A 24,939-nucleotide genomic window follows, 5' to 3' on the forward strand; every position below is an offset into this window, starting at 1 on the left:
AAGCCACTAGAATAGATATGTGATATAAACCACTAGAGGAAGCAGATCATTAAATTGCCAACACTTCCTCCGTGACATAATTATCCCACCCTAATGCACATGCACACTAATCAGATGTCAGTTGCACATAAATCGTACATGCTTTATACATCAGATCATGCTAACATGCTTTCAGAAGTAGCACATACAGAACCAGAATATCAGATTTAATATTTAAAAGTGATAAATATCACATTACGGACCCTATGAAGTGGCTAACCTTGAATTGCACTCAACTACAACCTTTATAACACTATATACCCGGCCTGATCGTTGAGCTCGAGTAATAGGATGCCACATCAAACATCAAACTCATACATATTCACACGGTCTTTAAAATACAAGCAACCGTCATCAGTTTCAAATATTTAGAGGAGTATTGAGTCTTGAACACCTTAGGCAACATATAAAAGACTTATCAAATGTTTATCGACATTGATAATAAGATAATTATGCATGGGGACCATCTAACAAAAATTCCCAAAGAAATCACGTAGTTATCGATACTCACTTGCAGGTATCGATATTTTTGCGAGATAGGTATTGATACAAGTCAGAAAATCAATACCAAACCAGAATTATGCCAAAATTTGTTAAAAACCATTTTTATCGGTACATAGGCAAAGGTATTAGTATTTTTGTCACGAGTATTGATACTCGTATAAGGTTATCAATACCAAAGTTGAGCTCCTAACTTCTTACAAAAACAATTCAACACCTAGGTATCGATAGTTATGCCCTAAATATCGATACCCCTACTTAGACTTGCAAAAACATAGTAAAATAGAGAAGTATTCATGCTTAAAAAAACTATCTTCCTTACATGCATTCTAAATCATAATATCATGCATTCAAATATCCATAAACAAGTCCAAAACCAATCATCAACTCATTCATAAATATAATTCCAAGCAATACTAAAACTCTAAAATAAAAAATCATAATATCAAATAAATAATAATGATAACCAAATGAAAATTTAACTCACATTACCTTTATTCAAAGAGTCCAAAAATAATTATAAAACCACCCACTCAAAATTTTATTGCCTTCCTTGGAGCACTTCCTCGGTCGCACCGCTCACACCGAAAACACTACTTATTTGCAAAGATTTAGTGAGGAGAGTGAGCATAAACAAGCTCAATGAATGTTTGAAATTACCACAAGCATAGACAATGTCACATGATAAGCAAGAGCAACTAGATACATGCACAACCATATTTACTACGAGTCCAAATAATAAATTCATGTTTCATTAATTCATAAAACCAGCACATACTCTCACATGAAATTACATACAACTTATATATATATATCAATTATTGATAATTCATCAAGACAAAACAACGTATTCATGCTTTAATGACCCACAAGTCTAGATTATATATTCACATGCATCTACACCAATAACATTTTCATGTATTAATCAATTAATGATAATTTGGCAACTTGAAAACATGAAACATAAAAATGGGCTCTATCACCACACATTGGATACATGGATCTCCGTTACACCAATGGCTTAAAGAGTCTAACATATCCCATAAGTGTAGCATCAAACTAAACACTCTCCAATACACCAACATATCCTGGTGAATGGAGCTTAGCTCGATATTCCCTTATCCCTCCAATCTATCCCGAGGACTCAATGCCCAAATCACAAAACACAAGGGTGAGTACTCACAGTCCTATGGCATGCCAACTATATCCAAAAGTTTCAAGAGATCACAAGGCTCAAATATTTGTAAAATTCACACATTTAATTACTATTTTAATGCACAAAATTCTTGTTCTTAAACATCAATTCACATCACAACTTGTACATAATACATGCTTATCAGATTCACATAAAATTACACTTTAAGTGCCAAAACTATGCTCATTGAGCCATCACATATTCAACCACATATGTGTACATTAAAAATAAGCTTATTACATATCACATATAAGTATTCACACACACATTACCTGTCACAATAGCATCACATTCCACAACTTATCATACATGAAGCATATTTTCAGAACAAGGCAAATAGTATAAGAAAGGCTTACACTCAGAACATAGGACAGAGGTTTAGGTTACTCCTAAGATCCCGATTCATGCTATGATTCATCCATACTAGCAACAATTTGGGACACTCACCAATTACGCTTCCGCTTACTAGTTGAAAGCTTAAACTAGCTTTTCCTTGCCATTAGACTTGCTCGTAGTGGCTCTCGACTGATCCGAAACTTTACACACATAACAAAAAAATTCCAACCTCATTACAAACAGCCTTGAACACAATCAAACAACAAAGAAAACACAATTCAAGCATCTCATTTTCACCTACCAAAAACTAGCTAGTTTTCCCGAAATTGAAGTTTCGACATCCTAATCTCATTTCTAATCCTCGATTTTGATTCCAAAAATCCTAAATAAAATTTAATTTCATATCTAAACCACTAATGTCACCTAAATCTGTGGTCCTAAAATTTTTGAAAAGTTCAAGCTTTCAAGAACATGAAAAATGGGAAAACATTTTATTCTTGGAAATTCGATTATGAACTATCAAATTGAATTGAAATACCTTCTAATTACATTAAAATGAATAAGAAAAAACTTTGAAAACACGATTTTACTCAATATTACAAGATTTTCCATTTTTAAACCCCAAACATACTTTAAAAACATAAAATCTAAATATAATTGTTTAAAACTCAATTTGAATTAACAATGCTATTTATTTAACCATAGAAATTCAAAATATTACCTTGATTTGATGAAAACGATTATCTACAACTCTAATTTGGGATATGAACTCAAGAAGAACAAAGAAGATTTTGGGGGAAGAAAACACATTTTTTTTAATTTAGAGCTGTTTTGGTGTTTGGGAGGTTAGCAAATATGAGGGAATGAATAGGTTTTAAAGAAACTCTCTAATTTTAGGTTTTCAGAAATATTGGATGATTGGGTGTTTTTAAGCCATAAGGAGACATAAATGGCTTGATGTAGAAGACCAACTTTCAGAAATTGGACAATCTGCCCTTTTGGTCGTTCCTAATTTTTCCTTTTTCCAATTAGTCCCAAAATTAATTAAAATCCATCTCTTTGCAAATCAAACCTAAAAATTAAATCTTGTTTGAGCTAAAAAAATAAAATAAGATTTTGATTAAGATACTCACATCCTTAAATACTCACTTACGACCATTTTTTTGATATTTGACTCCACTCCTCGATAATGACCTGATTCTACTAACCTAAAACTACTAGGTCAGATTTTGGGATGTGACAACCTAACCAAAATTTACAAAAAATGGGTCCACATGCCCATGTGGCCCACATAGCCTAAAACATGCCCGTGTGACCCATACGGCCTAGCACACAACTATGTGGCATCGACAGTGAGTTTTTCTTCTTCGCACTATTCGCTATTTTTCGGGCTTATCATTACATACGTGGTTGTTTCTGATTACTGATGCAACAACACACTTGCAGACCCTAAAATCATCATGCAAAATGAACAATTAACAACTACATACAAAAATCAATCAATAATTTGGCCACACACACTAAACATTTAGCCTTAATCACTAAGAATCAACCCCTAATGTCGAAACCATTTTTTTGAAATCGGGTCAACTTTGGTTTGAAAACAGAAATCGAAACTGGAGTCGCCACCAATCATTTTTTATGAGGTGTGATCGGATCACCCCATAATTAGGTTGTTTTAATAAAATATTTTGATTTATCAAAAACAACAATTTTAGTCTACGAATTTTGAGAAAACGGGTTCAGGAGTCGGTTACGTGCGAGGAAAGATTAGCACCCTCGCCACTCCCAAAATTGCTACCTAATTGACTAATTAATGTATAAATGTCGAAAGTTGAAATTTTGAAAAGATTTTAAAATATGATCCCTTTTTATTAATGTTATTAAAAAACGCTTGAATAAATCGAAAAGGAAGTTAAAGACGTACTTGTCTCGAGGTAACGAAATGTCACATCCCGTAAGTTAGGACAGGATATTTGGAACCTTAGAGAATAAGCTTGCCTTTGATTTTCATTTAAATTTCGTATATTTTGAAACTTAAAAGGATATTTTGCTATTTAGGTTTAACGAGAAAATTGAAGCCTAGTAAGTTAGGGTACAATTTCTCGTATTTCAAAAATGCGAAATATTGCCTTATTTTAAAACTTTTCCTTTTTGAATTATAACGAGTACAATATTTTAACGAGGTGCATTTGCTTTATTTAGGATAAAATACAACGGTTTATTATGGGCATATAAAAAAATTTAACGCGACCTTTTGAGTGATGACATGAAATGAAATGACAATAGAACATGGAATGACGATTTATGACTAAAATGATACATTAATGAATGAATACGAGAATATAAATAAACAAATTATAGTACACATAATGACAATAAGCACACAACATATATCATTTTAACACCAACATTAATAATCAAAGGAAAATAAAACAAGATAATACATAAAACAATTTAAAATAAATAATAATTTAAAATAAATGATTTATAGGAACAACTCAAAATAAATAATAAAAGTTTCAAATAAACAATATATAGGAAAACTTAAAATAAATAATGATAAAACAATTTAAAATAAATAATAATAAAATATATCAAACAGTTTTAAAGAATATATATGAAAAGTTGAAAGATATATATATAATAGTTTACAATATAATAGTTTACAATAAATGATATATAAAAGAAAATTTTAAAATAAATAATATGTAGAACGGTTTAAAATTAATGATGATAAAAGAGAATTAATGATGATAAAAGAGCTTTCTTTAAAAAAAAATTAAATGGACTAAGGACGAATTTGAATTCGAATTAAAAATTTAGGGTCTAAATTATAAATGAATAAAAAAGGATTGCTAAGGATCAAAATAATACACGCCCAAAGAGCGAGGGAAAGATTGGGAAAATATTCCCATCCCTTATGCGCGGCGTTTAACACGGACCAAAGTGAAAAGAACAAAAAATTATGTGGCCAGATTTGGGAAAAAAATAAAAGAAATAGACAAGGGCCAGATAGCATTACGACGCAAAAGAGGAGGGGCTCCGCATGTAAATCGCCCATTCACCCTAGAAACATGCGGATCCTATAGGCAGACGGGTCGGGTCATGGGTCAGAGGCCAAAACGGTGTCATTTTGGCCACTAAACTTAAAATCAAAACGGCATCGTTTCATGGGGGCTATTTAAGCCCGAATTTTTTTAAAAAATTCATTTTAACATACCAAAAAAAAAATCTCCTCTCCTCTCAAAAACCCTCTCCTATCCGACCTAGAGTTTCGACCATGGCCACCGCCGCGGCGCCCCCGTGCCAGTGGCTGGCGTTGCGCAAAGGGCATCTTTTTTAAGCCCCCGCTTTAAAACACAATCGAAGGCCAAGCCTCCTTAACACCTAAAAAATTGAAAGAAAAATGTCTCTCCCCTCCTTTTCAAGTTCGGTTTCAGTGACGGAGAAGAGACCTCTGACGGTGAGACCGCGATATGTTCAGGTGAGCCTTTTTTTTCCTTTTTAGTTTATTTTCTTAGATAAAATAAATAAAAATAAATACAATAAAACTTAAACACAAAAATAAGCAGAAATTAAACGAATATCACCTTAAAAATAAAAAGTTCAAATCTTTTTTTGTTTTTTGTATTCAATCTTCTGGGGGAAAAATACGATGGTCTCGTTTGTGGCTTTTATAGCCGAACCTAGGCTGTTTGCTACTGGGTATTTATTTGCTCTAGTTAGAGCCAGAGTATATGGTAATTTCCCAAGTTGTTAAAGAGATTATTTGGCTTAATGGGTTGTTGGAATATTTGAGACTTGTTCAAAATTACATTAGCCTTTACTTTGACAATTAAAGTGCTATTCAGTTAGCGAAAAAACAAGTTTATCATTCAAGAACTAAACAAATAGACGTGAAGAATGACATTGTGTAAGAAATCCTTGAAGAATGAAATATTTTACTTCAAAAGATTACATAAGCTGAAAATCCTATAGATATGATAACCAAGGTGATAAAAATAAGTGAGTTCAATGATAGTTTTGAACTTGATTAATATCTTGCAAGTTTGAACACTGTTGGGGGTCGACCCGATTAAGCAGCGAATAAGTAAAAATAGCAAAAGAAATTGAGGAATTTAACACACAAATTTAACGTGGAAAACCTCCTCTAAAGAGGATAAAAAACCACGGGCAAAGATAATTTTACTATAATGGCAAAATAACGAAGAGTACAAAAAGATGGAGATAAAAACCAAACCCCGAAAACCTAAAAATAAAGAACCCTCAAAACGTAAACACAAAATTTTCTAAATATGGTATGAGTTCTAATCTCTAATGAGTGTATTTTCTAGGGTTGTAAAAGAGCCTATTTATAGGCTAAATTCATAGGTCAAAAAATAATAAAATAATCTAGTCTAATCAGAGTTTGATTGAAACAAATAAATAGAGTTTAACTGAAAGATAATTTCTCAAATTTGACTAATATAGGAGTCATACTCAACAAATCTCCATTTTGACTCATATTTACATAATGCCGTATTTTCTAAAGCCCGCCACGGGCCTATCTTGAACTATGCAGGGAATTAATTGAGTCGAATCTGTACTTAGAAACTGGAAGACTTCTAGCCTTCGACTTGAACACTGCCAAATTAAAACTAACTCGTGTCTGATTTTCACGAACATAGTGCCCTAACTTTTCAAAACTTTCATCCAAAAGAGAACCTCTCTTCAACGAAACGGTCATACATCTTTCCCTCCTATGACCAAGTTGCCTTCGCTCCAAATAAGTTGACTTCGACTCCGTAACGGACGAAGGTTGTCCAATTTCACTGGTCACTGTAGAACCTTCTAGAATATAAATACTATCGGTTCTTTTACCTTTTAACAAAATGAGAGCTCCACGAGATACTGTAATGTCGCTTGACTCAATGTTGAGTCTGCATCATTTCAAGTTTAAAATACTCAAGGAGATTAGATTCTTTCGTAAATCAGGTACATACTTGACATCTGAGAGTGCTCTAATCCTCCCATTGTGTATCCTAATTTTAACAGTACCAATACCAATTACGTTACTATATGAATCGTTTCCCATGCGCACAACTCCACCTTCAACCGAACTATATGTAGAGAACCATTCTCTATTGAGACACGTGTAGAAAGAACATCTCGAATCTAGGATCCACTCAGACGTGAGCTTGGAGTTATCACTCGTTGACACTAACAAGAAATCGTCACTGCTTTCATTGGCCAAATTAGCACCAGCTAGATCTTCCTTGGTACTTTCAGCAACTATTTTATTTCGCAGTTTATAACAATCTACTTTGACATGACCTAACTTTTTACAATAGCGACACATTTTGTCTAGTTTCTTTGATGCTACCAAAACGGAAGCTTGCCTATCTACCTTGCTATCCAATCCAAACTCATTGTCGAGTTTGTCTCTACTCAACAAATGACCCTTCACATCTTCGAACGAGAGTTTGTCTCTGCTATAAATTAGGGTCTCCCTGAAAGACTTGTATGAAGGGGGTAAATAGCACAATAATAGGATAGCATGATCTTCATAGTCAATATGAACCTCAACATTCTTTAAATCATTTAAAAGAGTGATGAATTGACTGATGTGATCTCTAAGCAGCTCACCTTCATTCATGCGAAACGTAAATAGACGTTGTTTCAACACTAAACGGTTAGCCAGAGACTTAGTCGCATAAAGAGTTTCTAACCTTTTCCACAAGGCGGATGAGGTTTTCTCCATCAATACCTCCTGCAATACCGTATTCGCGAAGCACAACTGGATTACAGACAAGGCCTTTTCATCAAGCTCTTCCCATTCTGTTTGATTTAGATTCTCAGTTTTTTCCCGGTAACAACCTTTTTCAAGCCGGTTTGAACTAGAATTGCCATCATTTGAACTTGACATATATTGAAATTTGTGACACCATTGAACTTCTGAATTTCAAACCTTGTTGCTGCCATCTCTGAACGAAAATTGAACTAGCTGTCATACCACTTGTTGGGGATCGACCCGATTAAGAAACGAACAAGTACAGATAGTGGAAGAAATTGAGAAATTGAACACACAAATTTAACGTGGAAAAACACCTCCAAAGTGGATAAAAAACCATGGGCAGAGATAATTTTACTATAATGGAAAAAGAACGAAGAATACAAAAAATGAAAATAAAAGCCAAACCCCGAAAACCTGAAAACAAAGAACCCTCAAAACGTAAACACAAAATTCTCTAAATGTGTTATGAGTTCTAATCTCTAATGGATGTATTTTCTAAGGTTGTAAAAGAGCTTATTTATAGGCTAAATTCATAGGTCAAATAATAATAAAATAATCTAGATTAATCAGAGTTTGATTAAAACAAATAAATAGAGTTTAACTAAAAGATAATTTCTCAAATTTAACTGAAATATGAGTTATACTCAACAAACACTTTGAAATGTATGGCGTTTAAGAATGCATTTGGAGGCACAATTGAAGATTGAAGATTGCGGAAATTCAATGGGATTGATAAAGGGGCCAAAGGTGGAGATTTGTTAATTTTTGGCTCCTTAAAATCTCACATTGATAAGAGATAGTTTTATGCTGCCTCTCTATCTCTATATATTAAGGCCTTAGTATACTTTGAGTATATTTTAGGAAATCTTTTAATTAAATAACCACTATCGAAGCAAACATTGTAGAAATAACCACTATTGAAAGCAAATCTTGAGACGGCAAAGAAAAAACATGACACAAGCTAGAAACCATGCCATAATCATCAGAGCAGGCACATTATAAATAAAAACACACATTATTTAAAATAAAACAATCACAACTTCTTATGATTGAAGAAATTTTATTCCCATATATTTAAATGAACTAATTGTTGTCCCACCAAAACTTGGATTGGAGATAGGTAACAATAATCTTGTCCAACTGGAAGGCCTTAGTGAGAACATCAGGATTAATGGGAGGGTTAGAGCCAAATACTGCATTTACAATCGTGATAACTCCTGGATTTTGGCTGCTGAGACCAGCAAATGCAACTGCTTTGGCATTCCCGATATTGGATTGGAAGTGGATGAGACCGACAGGGAAAACAAACACATCACAAGGGTTTAGGACTTTGGTGATGAGGCGGTTATCTGTGTTGGATGTAACGAAATCGACATAAAGTATGCCTTCCAAAACCACAAGGATCTCCGTTGCACGAGGGTGCGTGAGAGGAGGGTTTAGGCCACCATATGGAGCATAGTCAATTCGAACTAGAGATATGCTGAGAGTGTTAAGTCCCGGTATTTATGCCACATTGACAGGAGTCACAGTTGATCCAACCGAATTTGAGGTGTTTCTAGGGATATTAAGCCCTGAGTAGAAGAAGTCTTCTGCATTGGCAAGCTTTGGGTCCTTGCAGAACTTTCCATTTACAAACACTGCATGAAATAAACTAAGGTTAGTCAATATCGTGAATCCATGCAAATATATGAATTCTTATGAAGAAATTGTTACTTCGGATAAAAGGCTCTAGCGTCTTGCATAATTATGGACTTAAAGATACTAGTCAACAAGAGAGTACTGAGAAACAAAACATAATGTAACAATAGCGTACCACCATTCTTGGTGTCATTGATGGCTCAACAGAAATCTTGCAGGGGGCTGGGATCAGAAGCTGAGGCTAATAAGGAACTGAAGGCCAAGATGGCAAAAGCTGCAACGAAAAGTTGAAGTCGTTTCATCATAATTGATGTGCAAGCACGGAATGTATGCTACTACTTGGGAGAGGGGTGGGAAATCCTTTATGGCAAACAAGTTTATATATAGGCATTGAAACAAAAGAACTCGTCCTGATTTGCCTTTCATCAAGTACGTGAAGACTAGGCGTTTGCCTTCACAATTAGTCATTTCTTATTAGGAGGTGAATCAGTCTTCAACCACTACACTTTCTAGTTCTGTTCTCCTCGTACATCATTGCAATGTATGTCGTGGAATTGGTCTTAATTCAGTCGCAGTTCTAAACATTTTCTTATCCAGGCTTTGACTTTTCCTTCTCAGACTAAAGTTGATGGGGAAAAGGAGGTGCTGAAAATACATTATTATCTTATAATTTGCTAGTCACAAGAAAGTTTTCTGGTAAAATACTTCTTTCAAATATATATATTGCATCAAATGTGAACTCAAAAATAACTCCATCTGGCCTTATGCAAACAAATCTATATATATGTAATTTTTTATTCAGATAGTGGGAATAATTTAATTTAGATTTGGAGTTGCTGCAAGCAGCCGACAGTTTTGTATGTAAAACTGAACTCGGTCAATCTTTTAGTTAGCATGATCAAGGAAATGCTATGGAGACAAAAACTTAAGCTTGATTAAAGGCTTCTGATTGTGTCTGTAATCAACATGTTATACAATCTCAGTTGACATAGTCTTCTCTGGCATGTTCATTTGTACTGACATCTGTGCTTATCACATCCACAACATTGTCAATTTCTTGCAAGTTCAATGAAGCATGCATGCAAGAGCGAAACTTTCCAAGTCTGTTGATCACTGCAATTACCCAAAAATGAGCTTTGAATTAATCACTGATCCAATTCGTTGCCAACTTTGTAATAAAATATTTTTAAGCCTAATTAATGACTTGAATTTTTCCTAGTACAGAAAAGTAAACTTCAAGGCTTCAGTTACCTCACAGACTTCGAATCATATTAGTTTGAGTGATCACACCGCTTTGTTTAATACAAGTTTATTGCTAGTCAGCAACACCATGAACTAACAAATACGATATGATGCAATAGCAAAGAGTTTGATATATTAAGAATGTGGTAAATTTGGTGTAGGCTTATCCAATGTTGTACAAAATCGAATATACAGACTTTACCCAGTCAAAATCAAGTGATTAGGTATATGATATATTCCAATTCTGGATTGAATCAAAGTGACTAGGCATGTTTGGACATCCTTTACAATTTTATCTAATTACATTAGCATTTTATATCCGTTTGTCATTCCCTTTCTAATATTTAAATTTAAATATGTCAAAGGTTCTTGTACTCTTTCAAAATTTAAAATTTAGTCCCTATATTTTAAATTTCTGTGCTTTTTAATTTAAAATTTTTTTGTCCCTTTGTTTAATTTTTGCCGTTAAAGTTAACATTGTCAAAGGTAGAACAACTTTTTTAGCCCTCAACATTTACAATTTTTTTTGCCAATTCGGTTCTTACCTTTCAAAAGTACATAATTTTTTTTGTAAATAATTTTTTTCATATTCTCTGATTTTTACATTTCTAGCTAGAACGATGGCTTACCATTGGCTAAAGGCAGTTAAGGAAGGGGTTTTCATTAATGAGTGGACTTGCTAGGATGACTCAATCTTATGTGTCCAATGTTGTTGTGTGGTTAAAGCAATTTCAATGTTCGGTGGGATCCACATGTAAAAGGAGCTTAGAAGTTTAATGTTGACGATTCCACTTTCGGGAAACTAGGGACTTCAGGTTGTGGGGTTGTATTGCATTATGATTGTGGGGCTGATAGGAATTCAAGATTTTAAAGATGCTGAAATTGAGAGCGTTAAATGTGCCATTAACTTAAACTGAAAAAGTAAGATAAAACTAGTCATTGAATAAGATTGGAGAAGTGGCTTTCTCTATGGTGTTATGAGTGGCTAATGAGATAGCTCACTCTTTGGCAAAAAGCAACATGCTTTAGGGGTGTCATGTTTTCTAGTAGTGATGGAGTGTTTCTTTTATTGTTCGTGTAATCTATTATGATCTGGTTTATGCAATCTAATGTTGCTTTTTTAAGGTGTGTCGAACTGCATTGTTTGACTTGTGGAGTAGTATATGATGATTAAGAAAATTATCTTTCAACGAAAAAATTGTATATTTAAAGGAAAAGAAAACATTACTTGCTTATGTTGCTATAGTCGAACTTCATGCAGGATTGACCTAACCTTGCATTCCAAATAGAAACTTCTTGCACCAATTAATGCTGATACTTGCTAATGTTCCTATAGTTGAATCAGCTAAGGAATGGTTGTCGCTAAAGTGCTCAACAATTTTGCCTCTTAAGTGGCATACGTGTACATAATAAATATAGCTTAAAACACAAGAAAAGAACAAGTCAAATCATTATGGAAACTATTTTAAAACATAAAAAAATAAAAAGTATATATAAGTTTAAAAAAAATTAAAAATATTTAAAAAATAAAAATATTTAAAAATAAAAGATTAAAAAGATGTTTTAAAAACTATTTTAAAAACATAAGAAATTCTAAAATTTAATGTTATTTAAACTGGACCGGATCGATTGGGTCAAGAACTAGTTAGGGTATCGATCTGATGAAAGGTAAAAAACTAGCTGACCTGCGAGCTAGTATGGACTGGTTAAACCGGGCTAAAAAATCATTTTTTATAATTTATTTTTATTTTTCAATAATTTATTTGCTTTGAAACAGTCGAATTGGTTGTTCTGGAAATCAATTGGTTAGACCAACTAGAAATCGGTTCCAACGATTTTTTAGCTCAGTTCAAGCAATCCATACCAATTTTAAGTCAACTGATTTTTTACGTCTTGTCGGCCTAATACCCAACCGGTTCCCACTCCGACTAATCGGTCCAGTCCAATTTAGATAACATTAAATTTTTAATTTTTTATATTTAAAATGCATTGAATCTACAGTACTACCATAAAAAAATGAAAAATGAAAACAAATTATTAAATCAAACCAAAAAAATAAGTAAAAATAGCAATAACTAAAACAATAAATTTCATTACTTAACAAAGAAGCTTACAGCAACATAAGCAAATACTTTTTATATTTATTCTTTCCAAAAAATATATATATATTATTGTAGAAAAGGAAACAAGTCAAAGATTATTGCAAAGATTCAAATTGAATTATATTTGGGCGCCCTAATTGTTAGCCCACCAGAATTTTGACTGAAGATTTTTCACCACATTCTTGTCCAATTGGAAAGCCTTGACGAGAACATCGGGATTGATGGGTGGATTTGATCCAAACACTGCATTGGCTACGGTAATAACCCCAGGATTCTGGCTACTCAAAGCAGCGAAGGCAACGGCATTGGTTTTCCCCACATTGAATTGAAAGTGAATGAGACCAATTGGGAAAACAAATACATCTCCAGGGTATAAGACCTTGGTAATGAGACGATTATCGGTGTTGGATGTCACGAAGCCAACGTAGAGTGTGCCCTCCACAACGACTAGGATTTCGGTGGCACGAGGGTGAGTATGAGGGGGGTTTAGGCCACCATTTGGTGCGTAATCAATTCGAACCAATGAGATGCCAAGAGTGTTAAGCCCTGGTATTTGAGCAACATTAACTGGAGTAACAGTCGATCCCACTGGATTTGATGTGTTTCTGGGGATGTTGAGCCCTGAATAGTAAAAGTCTTGTGCTTTAGCAAGCTTTGGGTCCTTGCAGAACTTCCCATTAACAAACACTGGAGATGAGAAGAAGAATGTTATTTTCATGTACCATGCCATGAAGAGATTGTAGAATGTTTTATTTGAAGGTCAAGTTTAAGAAGAAGAGATAAAAACAAAACTTACCAGCATCCTCGGGTCATTGATGGCTACGCAGAAATCTTGGAGAGGACTGGGATCAGATGCATAGGCAAATGGGGAAGCCAGAGCCAAGAGACAAAATACTAGGATGAAATGGGCAGTTTTCATTGTGATAAATGGAATTTTGATTGCTTTGGAGACGATGAGGAACTCTGCTGCAGAACATGACTATTTATACATTACAGTCTTTGAGCTAGTCTATGTTTTTCTATTTCTGATGAATTGTTCTTCAACTACTACCCTTGTCTCTTCCCACTTCCAATGCTTACATCAGTATCTTTGTCATGGAAGTAGTCAAATCTGTAATTAAATTATGTCTTTTGTAGTACTTAATACAACTTGATCCATTCGAACGTTGACCTTAGGAGATACCCAAGGTTGCTAAGGCTGCGGGCAGGCAACCCTGTTCATGCAAGATACAACGAAAATAATGTTAACAATAATCCTAGTTGGAAACATTTTGCCATTTGGCAGTGTTTAAACATAAAGTGCCAGCAGCTGGGCTTGGTTAAAGTGTGAAAGAGACTGCCATTGTGGGTTGAGGGAGATTAACTATTGAAACCTTTGACATGATCTTTTTCCCTCATTATCATCTCCTTTTGCAATTAGTGATCTCAATTCTATTTTATTTTTAAAAAAAAATTAGAGAAACTGTTTTTCCAGGCCGGCCTATTAACCAGCTTCAACATCTATTAATTAATTCAAACAAAATAGCTTGATTAAGTAAGAATTATTTGCAAGAAAAGCGCCTCGGAATGATTCAAAACTTGTGGTTTTATATCTCTCTGAATATACACGTGCATGGACATCTTCATAAAAGCCCGGTTGCATTAAATGTAACCTGCATATAGTTTTCACCATTCTATGGATATATAGGAGCACTGCAACTTTGAAATACTGCTAGAGGCTTATCAATTGTGTATATATATATATACATTCAAAGTCAGTAGCGTAGTTAAGACGATATTGGGTATGTAAAAACGACCAGTTCGATGAGGATGAGGGTGTAGAGTAGTTGAAGAATGATTCCTTCAGATTTCTTTAAGAACCAGTAATCACTTCAGACTTGGCAAACCTCTTTTTTTATTTTCCTTTTTAAAATGGAATTGTGAAAGAAATAAAATGACAATGGACCTGTTCAGTGACTACTATCTATAAATGGACATGCTTTGAAACCAGATTTCTCACCCCTCATAAAGCAAGAAATCTTAGAAGCTCAATTTGATCAGGTTCAGGACTGTTGCTTACAACAATGAAAGGTGTTCAATTCCTTGTAGGATTTGTCCTCTTGGCTTTGGCTTCCAAATTTGTCTCAGCTTCAGATCCCAGCCCTCTTCAGGATTTCTGTGTAGCAATTAATGATACTATAGACGGTGGTGTGTTCTTTAATTCTTTGAAATTTCATCTTTGCAATATATTCGTTTCGACTCTTAAAAGTGGAGAAATATAGCTAGTACAAGTATTGGACAAGTGTCCAAGTAGTAAACTCTTTTCTTTCCATTTATGCAGTTTTCGTTAATGGCAAGTTCTGCAAGGACCCCAAGCTTGCAACCGCAGAAGACTTCTTCCTGCCTGGCCTCAACATTCCTGGAAATACATCAAACCAAGTAGGATCAATGGTCACTCCAGCCAATGTTCAACAAATACCTGGACTTAACACTCTTGGCATATCTCTTGTTCGAATTGACTATGCACCTTACGGTGGCCTAAACCCTCCTCACACTCACCCTCGTGCCACTGAAATTCTACTCGTTGTGGACGGCACACTTTCCGTCGGCTTTGTCACATCGAACACGGATAACCGTCTCTTCACCAAAGTCCTATACCCCGGAGATGTATTCGTTTTCCCCGAAGGTATGATTCACTTCCAGTTCAACATAGGGAGTACGAATGCGGTTGCCTTTGCTGCTCTCAGTAGCCAAAACCCAGGGGTGATCACCATTGCAAATGCAGTGTTTGGCTCTGACCCGGCCATCAATCCTGACGTTCTTGCCAAGGCCTTCCAGCTGGATCAAAATATCGTTAAACAACTTCAGTCCCGGTTCTGGTGGGACAACAACTAGGGGATACTTCTAAACCCCATGAACCTTAGTAGCTAATTGTTTGGATGATGTTTATCACGTTGAATTTAGTTGAAAGAAAAAAAAAATAAAGAGGTTTCTCATGTACCTTTGTAACCTCTCAGTAATATTATTTTAGTCATACGGTATGGAGTACAATTTATTTTTAATTTGAAGTTTGGATTTCGGACCTTCGTTTAGGGAAATAAATGAATTACTGGAACATTTTCAAATATTTATAGTGTTCCAATAACTATAAGTATTCCAATACTTGTTGTAACCTCTAGTAATATTATTTTCGTCATATGATATGGCGTCTTGCAATTACAATTTATTTTTAGTTTGAAGTTTGGATTTCGGACCTTTGTTTTGGGAAATGAATGAATCACTAGAACGTTTTCAAATATTTATAGTGTTCCAATAACTATAAGTGTTTCAATACTTATTGTAACCTCTCGTAATATTATTTTCATCATAAGATATGGAGTCTTGCAATTACAATTTATTTTTAGTTCTAAGTTTAGATTTCGGACCTTTGTTTAGGGAAATGAATGAATCACTGCAACGTTTTCAAATATTTATAGTGTTCCAATAACTATAAATGAATGGGTGTAATTAATCAAAAGTTATATTATTTGATTTTCTAAAAAAGAATTATAACTATTTAAATAATATTATTTGAATAGTTATAGTATTAAATAAATAATTATATGTTTATTTTAAAGACGTTATTGTTCAGAAAGACACCTATTGAAAGATGCTTCTATAAAGAGACATGAAAATTCCTATAAATAGGAATGAGATTTCATTTGAAAACCGAACCAACAAATTCTAATATTCTTTCTTTCCTTCCTTCATTTTCTAATATTATTAGATTATTTTATAAAGTAAAACTGCAAAAATCCTTTGTAGAAATTGAGTTTCTTATTAAATATTGCTCAGTGTGTCTATTCTCGTCAGTGCAAAACGCAAATAGTCATTGGTTTCATTGTATCCTCGAGGTTAATTTGCTTGGAACTCATTTGCACACCGAAGATAGGTGGGGGCAAATATAACCTTAAAGATAGTGACTTGATACACACCTTGGAGCCTTGTCCTATTTCTTCTTTTTCTATTCGAGTTCCGTTCATATGTTTGAGATTTTCTTCACCAGAGATTTGTACTAACAATCACTACGATTAATTATTGTATTAATTTTTTGTTGTTTTTTTTTCTCCTATTGGGATCTAACATAATATTATTTCATTAATTTCTCAACTACAACTACTGTTTACAAACAAAATTCAATAATCATTTATACACCGTTCAAAATTATATAAACCCTTTGCAATTTCTCTGACTTTTTTCCTCTCCCCTCAAATTATGCATAAATGTACTTAGAGAGAGTGAATGAAATCTTTATTCTTAAATTAAAAAAATAGTTGTTCACTCTGTTTTGATTAAAATAAAATATATTATTAACATTAATATCCTTATTAAAATAAAATTCATTAATTGATTATTTTTATTAAATTAAATATGGACTAGTTTATTCATTATTTCTGTATTTAAATTGATAGAATGAGTTGGTTTCTTATGACTTAAAAAAAGTTAGTTTATGATAAAATTTAAATTTTTTAATTTTTTATTAAAATAAAAATTTATACTGTTTTTATTACCATTAAAATCAAAATTCCTATTAAATTGAAATTGCTTAATTAATTATATTTATTAAATTAAACATTGACTAATACTTTCTATTATTTTTTTTCGATATTTAAATAGAATTGAAGTTTTTTATGGTTCCAACTAGCCTATCTCCATTCTATTTATCATCAACAAAGAAGAGCTTTCACAATAAAATGGTTAGACATTTCATCTTAGAATAAAGAAAAACACATGAATGAGTTGAATAATATAAAAATTGGTTTGTTATGTCTCTCTAAGTTATTTCTTATATATATATAACCACTTTCCTGCACATTCAAGATGTATAATATCATATTCAATACATGAGGAATTGCCGAGATGGATGAAGGTTAGACAAGGGTATAGAGGTTAAAATTATCCAGGCGTGAAGGTGGTTTATCTGTGTCCTAGGATCTTGTGCTTTGAAAAACATATGTCTAGTGAATGATATGTTGAAAGTTATTGAGCAAACCATTTTAGATCACAACCCGCAAGTCCAGATTGCTTATCTGGTATTACTGAAAAAATTTTACTTTATTTTTTTTCTTTGAAGGGCTAATAACATTTTATTTAATAAACAAGGGGCACAAAAGCATGTCAAGAAATATTATTCAGCTAAAAATATTTTTCCTCGACCACAAATGAACATTTTAATTGATTGGGACTGTGGAATATAACTGTTTCCATTGAGCTTGTAACCTATGATAGGAGTATGAAAACTTTCAAATCCATCATGATTCCCTTAAGACATCGTTTCAGGTTTGGGTGAGATATCGACCGATAACTCCATTGTTTTTTTTCCTTTGGTCATGCCATATCTAGTCATTGGAAAAAAATTGGATTAATGATATATGTTTTGGAATTGATACCTTGAAGAATTTGAAAAATGAACAACTATTTTATTCTAATTGGAACTATTTAGATGCTGAAGTGGGAAACAAAATTAAGAAACTAATGTACTATTTCACATAAAACCAAGGAAAAAATCAAAGGCTGGTTTCACAAAAATAAGTTTCCAAGTAAATCAGATTCTCTGGTTTCAACATTTCCAACTAAAACGATGGCTTACTACTGGCTAAAGGCAGTTAAAGAGGGGGTGTCATTAATGAGTGGACTTTTTAGGATGACTCAAGCTTATGTGTCCAAGACTATTTTGTGGCTAAAAACAAATTTGATGTTTGGTGCGATCCCTATATTGTAATGGCCTAAATTCAAGGTTATCGGAATAGTGGTTTCGTAACCACAAATCCAATTTAAAGAGAAATTTATTTTAATATTTTTGCATGAATATTGATATGATAGGAAAATCGTAGGAAAATATCGATAGGAAAATTTTACCGATTTAGTGGTTAGTTAGAAAAAGAAATTATTAAAGTAATTGGGTAAAAATAAGGTATCGAGACCTCGATCTCGTAAAACTGAGTCAAAAATATTTTTATAAATATTTATGAAATGTTAGTAATATGGTATTAAAATTTTGTTAGAGAATTTTAATGTTTGGGTAGTCAATTAAGTGAAAAGGACTAAATTGAAAAATGTGTAAAAGTTACTAGAAAGATTAAATAGCTCAATTGTTAAATGAGAAGAGACATAAATTGCAAATAAGCCCAAAAGGAGATATTTTGGGCGGCATAAGCTCAGAAAAATCAGGAGAATTGGTGAAATAAGGGTAAAATGGGAAAATAACAAATTTTACTAACATAAAAATGGGACCAAATTGGAATATCTAGAATTCTCTTCATATTTTCTGCATTCTGATAAGCCAAAAATTTCCTAAGGGTTTATTCAAGCTGGTTTTTCATAATTTTTGCACCAAGTGAGTTAATCCTTGCCATTTTCTTATAATTTCTGTGTTTCTAAGACTTTTACAACTAGGTCGTATTACTAAATTCATTAGTTTTTGGTTTATGAATGAAATTGAAAGTTGCTATAAATATGTGATGGAAGTTTATGATGAAATAGCATGAAATTGAAGCTTTAATTTGTTTATGAGATGATTTTATTAGGTAATTTCAATAGAAATTGATTTGTAGGACCAAATTGTGTAAAGGTTTGGAATTAAAGTATAGTGCTAAAATTCTGATTTCCAAAGGTTATAAAGTAGTTTAAAGCGATGGAATAAAGTGTTAATTGAGAAAAAAATCAGCTCAATTGAGAGGTTAATTGAGCAGCGATGAAATTATCATTTATTGAAAGCTTAGGGAAAAATGGTAATTAACATCATGCACTAAAACAGTTTTGGACAGCAGCAGTAGTCTAACTTTGAAAGATCTCTAAAAATTGTATAGATCGAATTGGAGGATGAATAAAATATTAAATTAAAGCTTATTGAGTCTAATTTCTTATAAAAGAAACGATGTAAGCAATGGAATTGTAAATCATGAGATATAATAGGTTTTGTGAGACAAGGTCAGAATGAATTTGGGTTCTCCTGTTCTGACTTTGGAAAATCATCAAAAATTGGAGAAAACTACTTAGGGGATTAAATTTATATTTTTAAAATCCTTAATGAGTCTATTTCCAAAAGAAACAAACGAGAACATCATCTGAATTCTGTTCAATGAGATAACCAAAAATTCTAAAAATTTTATGGTAAGAAGATATGTGAGTCTAGTTTCGGAGAAAATTAGCAGATCTTAATTTTGAGTTCCGTAGCTCAAGATATAAATAATTTAGTGACTATGACTCAATGAGATAGCTTTGAATGCAATATAAATAATAATGGAATTATAGAGAATGTTATATATGAACATGAAATGTATTAGATTAATGATTAAATTTATTTATTTAGATCCAGAAAATTCAAATATGAAGCTAGATTGAGGAGAAGAAAAAGTTCGAGATTAGTAGATTTTTTTTTACGAACAAGTATCGAGGTAAGTTCGTGTAACTTGAATTATATTCTTAAATGCTTGAAATGTTTGTTATTGATGTGAATATGAGTTGGATGTTTATTGTATGATAATTGATGAAGTATTGCTATTCTTGATGAAAAGAGGAAATAAATCCTGGTTGATGGAAAGGAAAATTCGATGGATCTCTGAAAAGGAATTGACGGTAAAAAGGATCTATCCCGGACGGGTGATCCTATCCTAATATAGCCCTCCCGAAGAATATGTGGAAAATGGATTTAGCCCGGACAGGTAATCTAAATTATGGTCTGAATTTAGCTTGGACTGGTAATTCAGATCCAAGCTCATTAGAGTAATTGTCATTGCAGGGGATTTAGCCTGGACTGGTAATCCCGACAATACTCTATGATTTTATATTACAGGGGATTTAGCTTGGACTGGTAATCCCGCTATAAGGATGGGGTTCGCAAGAGTGTGCTCTCTGAAATGGAAATGTGCGCACATGAATATGAATTAACGGACCTGGATCTGTACACGAAAGTGTACCCCTGAAAATCCATCGAAATTTCGAGAAATTCAATGGGATAAATATGGAAAAATAACTAGGAATGGAAATCATGGTATTGATGAGCTCATCAATCATGGTATATATATTATTGATACATGAAAATTATTGAAATAACTTGAATGTCGAGTTTGTACATGTTAAGGGAATAATGCATTGAATGGATGTATGACTGTTTATTGCATTGTATTGAAAATATTAGGTAAGTGTAATTCTTGTTACATGAGATTACTAAGCACAAAGTGCTTACCCTATTTCCTTTTCCCTTGTTTTGTAGTGTTAAGAGCTCGGAAGTCGGATTCAGTCAGAAACGTATCACACTATCAACCTCAAGATCTCGGTATATAAAGAAACTTTATTTTGTAAATCAATGGCATGTATAAGCTAGTAAAGTAAATGTTAATGTGAAATGAATGTATGGTTAGCCATTAGTATGGCTAACAAATTTTGGTTTTGGTACGTGATGCGGTTATCTTATGAATACGTTAAATCTATCTTGAAAATATGTTGAAATGGATTGGTTGTGTTGGATTGGTCTCGGTTTAAAATTACAGGGAAGATTAGATACTTGTAAAGGGGTTATACTGATTTCAAAAAAATTTTTTGGGATTTTGCGAAAAAATTATTCAGTAAAATCTGGTAATGCCTCATACCCCATTTCAGAGAGAGCTTTGAAGTTTAATGTTGATGATTCTACTTTCGGAAAACTAGGGACATCAGGTTGTGGGTTTGTGTTGCATTATGATTGTGGGGCTGATAGGAATTCTAGAATATGAATTTGCTAAAATTATGACCGTTAAATGTGCGCTTGACTTAAACTGAAAAAGTTTGAATCTCCAATATCTTCCCGATTCAATACTTGAATTTTACTCACCAAAATAGAAAGAATGTCCTTTAGAATAGTTTGACTGGCATACTGTGCATTTTGAGGGACATTTTCTAAGACAATTGCCCACACATCTTCATTATAAGAAGCCAAGTGTTTTATTAGTTCAAGAAAGTTACATCGGTTTCTTGAATCTTGTGCTTTAAAACGTCACCTAAAGGCACAACCTTGAAATACAAGCCACTTAACAACACCTATTGACACCTTGAGCTATAGACGATTTCTTGCAACTCGCTCAAAATTTTATTTCTCAATAATCCTCTCAATATTTTGCAATGAGTTATAAAGATCAAGATAATTTTTCATAGCATTCTTATGTAAAGAATTTGCATCCTTACCCACATGAGTAACAAAAGGACATTTAGATCCTTCATTGACCTTCTTTCATGATCGAAATCCTTGGCTTGTAAAAGTATTTCAATGATCCCAAATGGCTTGTTGAAGAGAAAACAAAGAACGAAATTCCAAAATAACATTCTAGAAATTCAAATTTTGATGAAGGTATCAATACCTTAGGCACAACCTTGAAATACAAGCCACTTAACAACACCTATTGACACCCTGAGCTATAGCCGATTTCTTGCAACTCGCTCAGAATTTTGTTTCTCAATAATCCTCTCAATATTTTGCAAGGAGTTATAAAGATCAAGATAATTTTTCATAGCATTCTTATGTAAAGAATTTGCATCCTTAACCACATGAGTAACAAAAGGACATTTAGATCCTTCATTGACCTTCTTTCATGATCGAAATCCTTGGCTTGTAAAAGTATTTCAATGATCCCAAATGGCTTTTTGAAGAGAAAACAAAGAACGAAATACCAAAATAACATTCTAGTAATTCAAATTTTGATGAAGGTATCAATACCTTAGGCCTAGGTATCGATACCTAGCCTTCAATATTGATACATATGTTAAAAACGATACCAAAATCACATTCTATTTTGGAAATTTTGAGTTTTAAACCCTAAGTATCGATACCTATACCTTTGGTATCGATACATTGGGTAAATTTTGGTAAAAATCAGTTAAAAGTTCACTAAAACACCCTACAAAATATTGGATTCAACTCAACACTTCAGACCAATTCAAGATGCATTTAAACAACTTAAAACAACTCCAAATCAATCACAATTATCACTTTAACAAACCACATTTGCAGATATACTTATAACCTTAATAATTCATTTCATATAAAACGAAAATACTTCAAATAAAAACCAAAATTCAATCACAATTATATTTATTAAATTAAACATTGACCAATACTTTCTATTAATTTTTTTCTATATTTAAATAGAATTGAAGTTTTTTATGGTTCCAACTAGCCTATCTCTGTTCTATTTATCATCAACAAAGAAGTGCTTTCACAATCAAATGGCTAGACATTTTAACTTAGAATAAAGCAAAACAAATGAATGAGTTGAGTAATATAAAAATTGGTTTGTTTTGTCTCTCTAAGTTATTTCTTTTTATATATATAACCACTTTTCTGTACATTCAAGATGTATAATATCATATTCAAGACATGAGGAATTGCCGAGAGGGATGAAGGAATGGTTAGACAATGGTATGGAGGTTCAAATTATCCAGGCGTGAAGGCGGTTTATCTGTGTCCTAGGATCTTGTGCTTTGAAAAACATACATCTAATGATATGTTGAAAGTTATTAAGAAAACCATTTAAGATCACAACCCGCAAGTCCATATTGTTTATCTGGTATTACTGACAAAATTTTACTTTAATTTTTTTTCTTTGAAGGGCTAATAACATTTTATTCAATAAACAAGGGGCACAGAAGCATATAAAAAATATTATTTAGCTAAAAATAATTTTCCTCGATTACTCGGTTACTCACTTTTCTCCTTCATGGACGGTTTCTTTAGATACAATCAGATAAAGATGCATCCCGAAGACATGGAAAAGACCATATTTGTAACCCTGTGGGGAACATTTTGCTATAAAGTGATGCCATTTGGATGAAAGAATGCGACAGCAAAGTATCAAAGAGTCATGGTAACCTTGTTCCATGACATGATGCACAAGGAAATCAAGGTTTATGTCGACGATATAATTGCAAAATCTAGAACAGAAAAGGAACATGTGCAAGTCCTGAGAAAATTGTTCTTAAGATTGAGGCAGTTCCAGCTCAAGCTCAATCCAACAAAATGCACTTTCGGAGCTAGGTCAGGAAAGCTGTTAGGCTTCATAATCAGTGAAAAATGAATCGAGATTGACCCAGATAAAGTCAAGGTGATACGAGAATTACCTTCACCACGCACTCAGAAGGAAGTTCAAGGTTTCCTAGGAAGACAGAATTACATTTCTCGGTTTATTTCACAACTAACCGAGAAATGTGACCCCATATTCCATCTTTTGAAGAAACATAATCTAGGCATATGGGACAAAGAATGTTAGGAACCTTTTGACAATGTAAAACAGTACTTGTCCAATACTCCAGTACTGTCAGAACCTAGTCCAGATAGGCCACTGATATTGTATTTAATAGTGTTCGATAATTCCATGGGATATGTGCTAGGCCAACATGATGAGACAAGAAGGAAAGAAAGGGCGATATACCATCTTAGTAAGAAATTGACTGATTGTGAAATGAGATACTCGCCTATTGAGAAATTATGTTGTGCTTTGATCTGGACAACTCGGAGACTGAGGCAGTACATGTTGTATCATACGACTTGGCTAATTTCAAAATTAGACCCTTTAAAGTATATGATAGAGTCGACTGCTTTAAATGGAAGGATGGCCAGATGGTAGATTTTGCTTTTCGAATTTGACATAGTTTATGTGAGCCAAAAGGCCGTGAAAGGGAGTGCAATAGTAGGCTTTCTAGCTAGTAGAGCCTTAGAGGATTACGAGCCTTTAAACTTTAATTTCCCGAATGAAGACTTGATGTATGTGGCAACCACTGAAGAAAATTCCCAAGTAGGTCACATTTGGAAGCTAAACTTTGACGTAGCCTCAAACGCTATGGGCAATAGAATTAGGTCAGTCTTAGTATCCCCAAACGGAGATCATTATCCTTTTACTAGAAAATTGGATTTTGATTGCACAAACAACATGGCAGAATATGAAGCGTGTATCATAGGCATCCGTGCAGCCATAGAACGTAAAATCAAAGTACTAGAGGTATATAGGGATTCCGCATTTGTAATATACCAACTGAAAGGAGAATGGAAGACAAGAGATCCCAATTTAATTAGTTATCAAAAGCTGGTTCTTGAATTAATTGATGAGTTTGATGACATTACA

The 24,939-nt window shown here is 33.2% G+C and overlaps 2 protein-coding genes and 1 pseudogene across 2 annotated transcripts; 1 reads left to right on the forward strand and 2 right to left on the reverse strand.

Annotated features, from left to right (window-relative positions):
• Window positions 1-8,930: 8,930 nt before the first annotated feature.
• On the reverse strand, window positions 8,931-9,787 carry LOC107961904 (germin-like protein subfamily 1 member 14; annotated as a pseudogene).
• Window positions 9,788-12,799: 3,012 nt separating this feature from the next.
• On the reverse strand, window positions 12,800-13,769 carry LOC107961910 (germin-like protein subfamily 1 member 14). Its single transcript, XM_041104157.1, has 2 exons — window positions 13,622-13,769; window positions 12,800-13,516 (listed from the first exon to the last, which is right to left on the reverse strand). The coding sequence occupies exons 1-2, from the start codon at window positions 13,746-13,748 to the stop codon at window positions 12,963-12,965; spliced, it is 681 nt and encodes a 226-aa protein (XP_040960091.1). The 5' UTR covers window positions 13,749-13,769; the 3' UTR covers window positions 12,800-12,962.
• Window positions 13,770-14,831: 1,062 nt separating this feature from the next.
• On the forward strand, window positions 14,832-15,914 carry LOC107961906 (germin-like protein subfamily 1 member 7). Its single transcript, XM_016898080.2, has 2 exons — window positions 14,832-15,016; window positions 15,150-15,914. The coding sequence occupies exons 1-2, from the start codon at window positions 14,893-14,895 to the stop codon at window positions 15,701-15,703; spliced, it is 678 nt and encodes a 225-aa protein (XP_016753569.1). The 5' UTR covers window positions 14,832-14,892; the 3' UTR covers window positions 15,704-15,914.
• Window positions 15,915-24,939: the final 9,025 nt, after the last annotated feature.

The sequence above is a fragment of the Gossypium hirsutum genome, chromosome D11 (genome assembly GCF_007990345.1).
Source record: "Gossypium hirsutum isolate 1008001.06 chromosome D11, Gossypium_hirsutum_v2.1, whole genome shotgun sequence".
NCBI lineage: Eukaryota > Viridiplantae > Streptophyta > Magnoliopsida > Malvales > Malvaceae > Gossypium > Gossypium hirsutum.

Bases quoted from the DNA above. Each gene is read 5' to 3' on its own strand.
- LOC107961910 (XM_041104157.1), bottom strand. From the start codon at position 13,748: ATGAAAACTGCCCATTTCATCCTAGTATTTTGTCTCTTGGCTCTGGCT. The intron at 13,517-13,621 runs GTTTTGTTTTTA...TCTCATCTCCAG, and splicing joins TGACCCGAGGATGCTGGTAA to TGTTTGTTAATGGGAAGTTC.
- LOC107961906 (XM_016898080.2), top strand. From the start codon at position 14,893: ATGAAAGGTGTTCAATTCCTTGTAGGATTTGTCCTCTTGGCTTTGGCT. The intron at 15,017-15,149 runs GTGTGTTCTTTA...CCATTTATGCAG, and splicing joins TAATGATACTATAGACGGTG to TTTTCGTTAATGGCAAGTTC.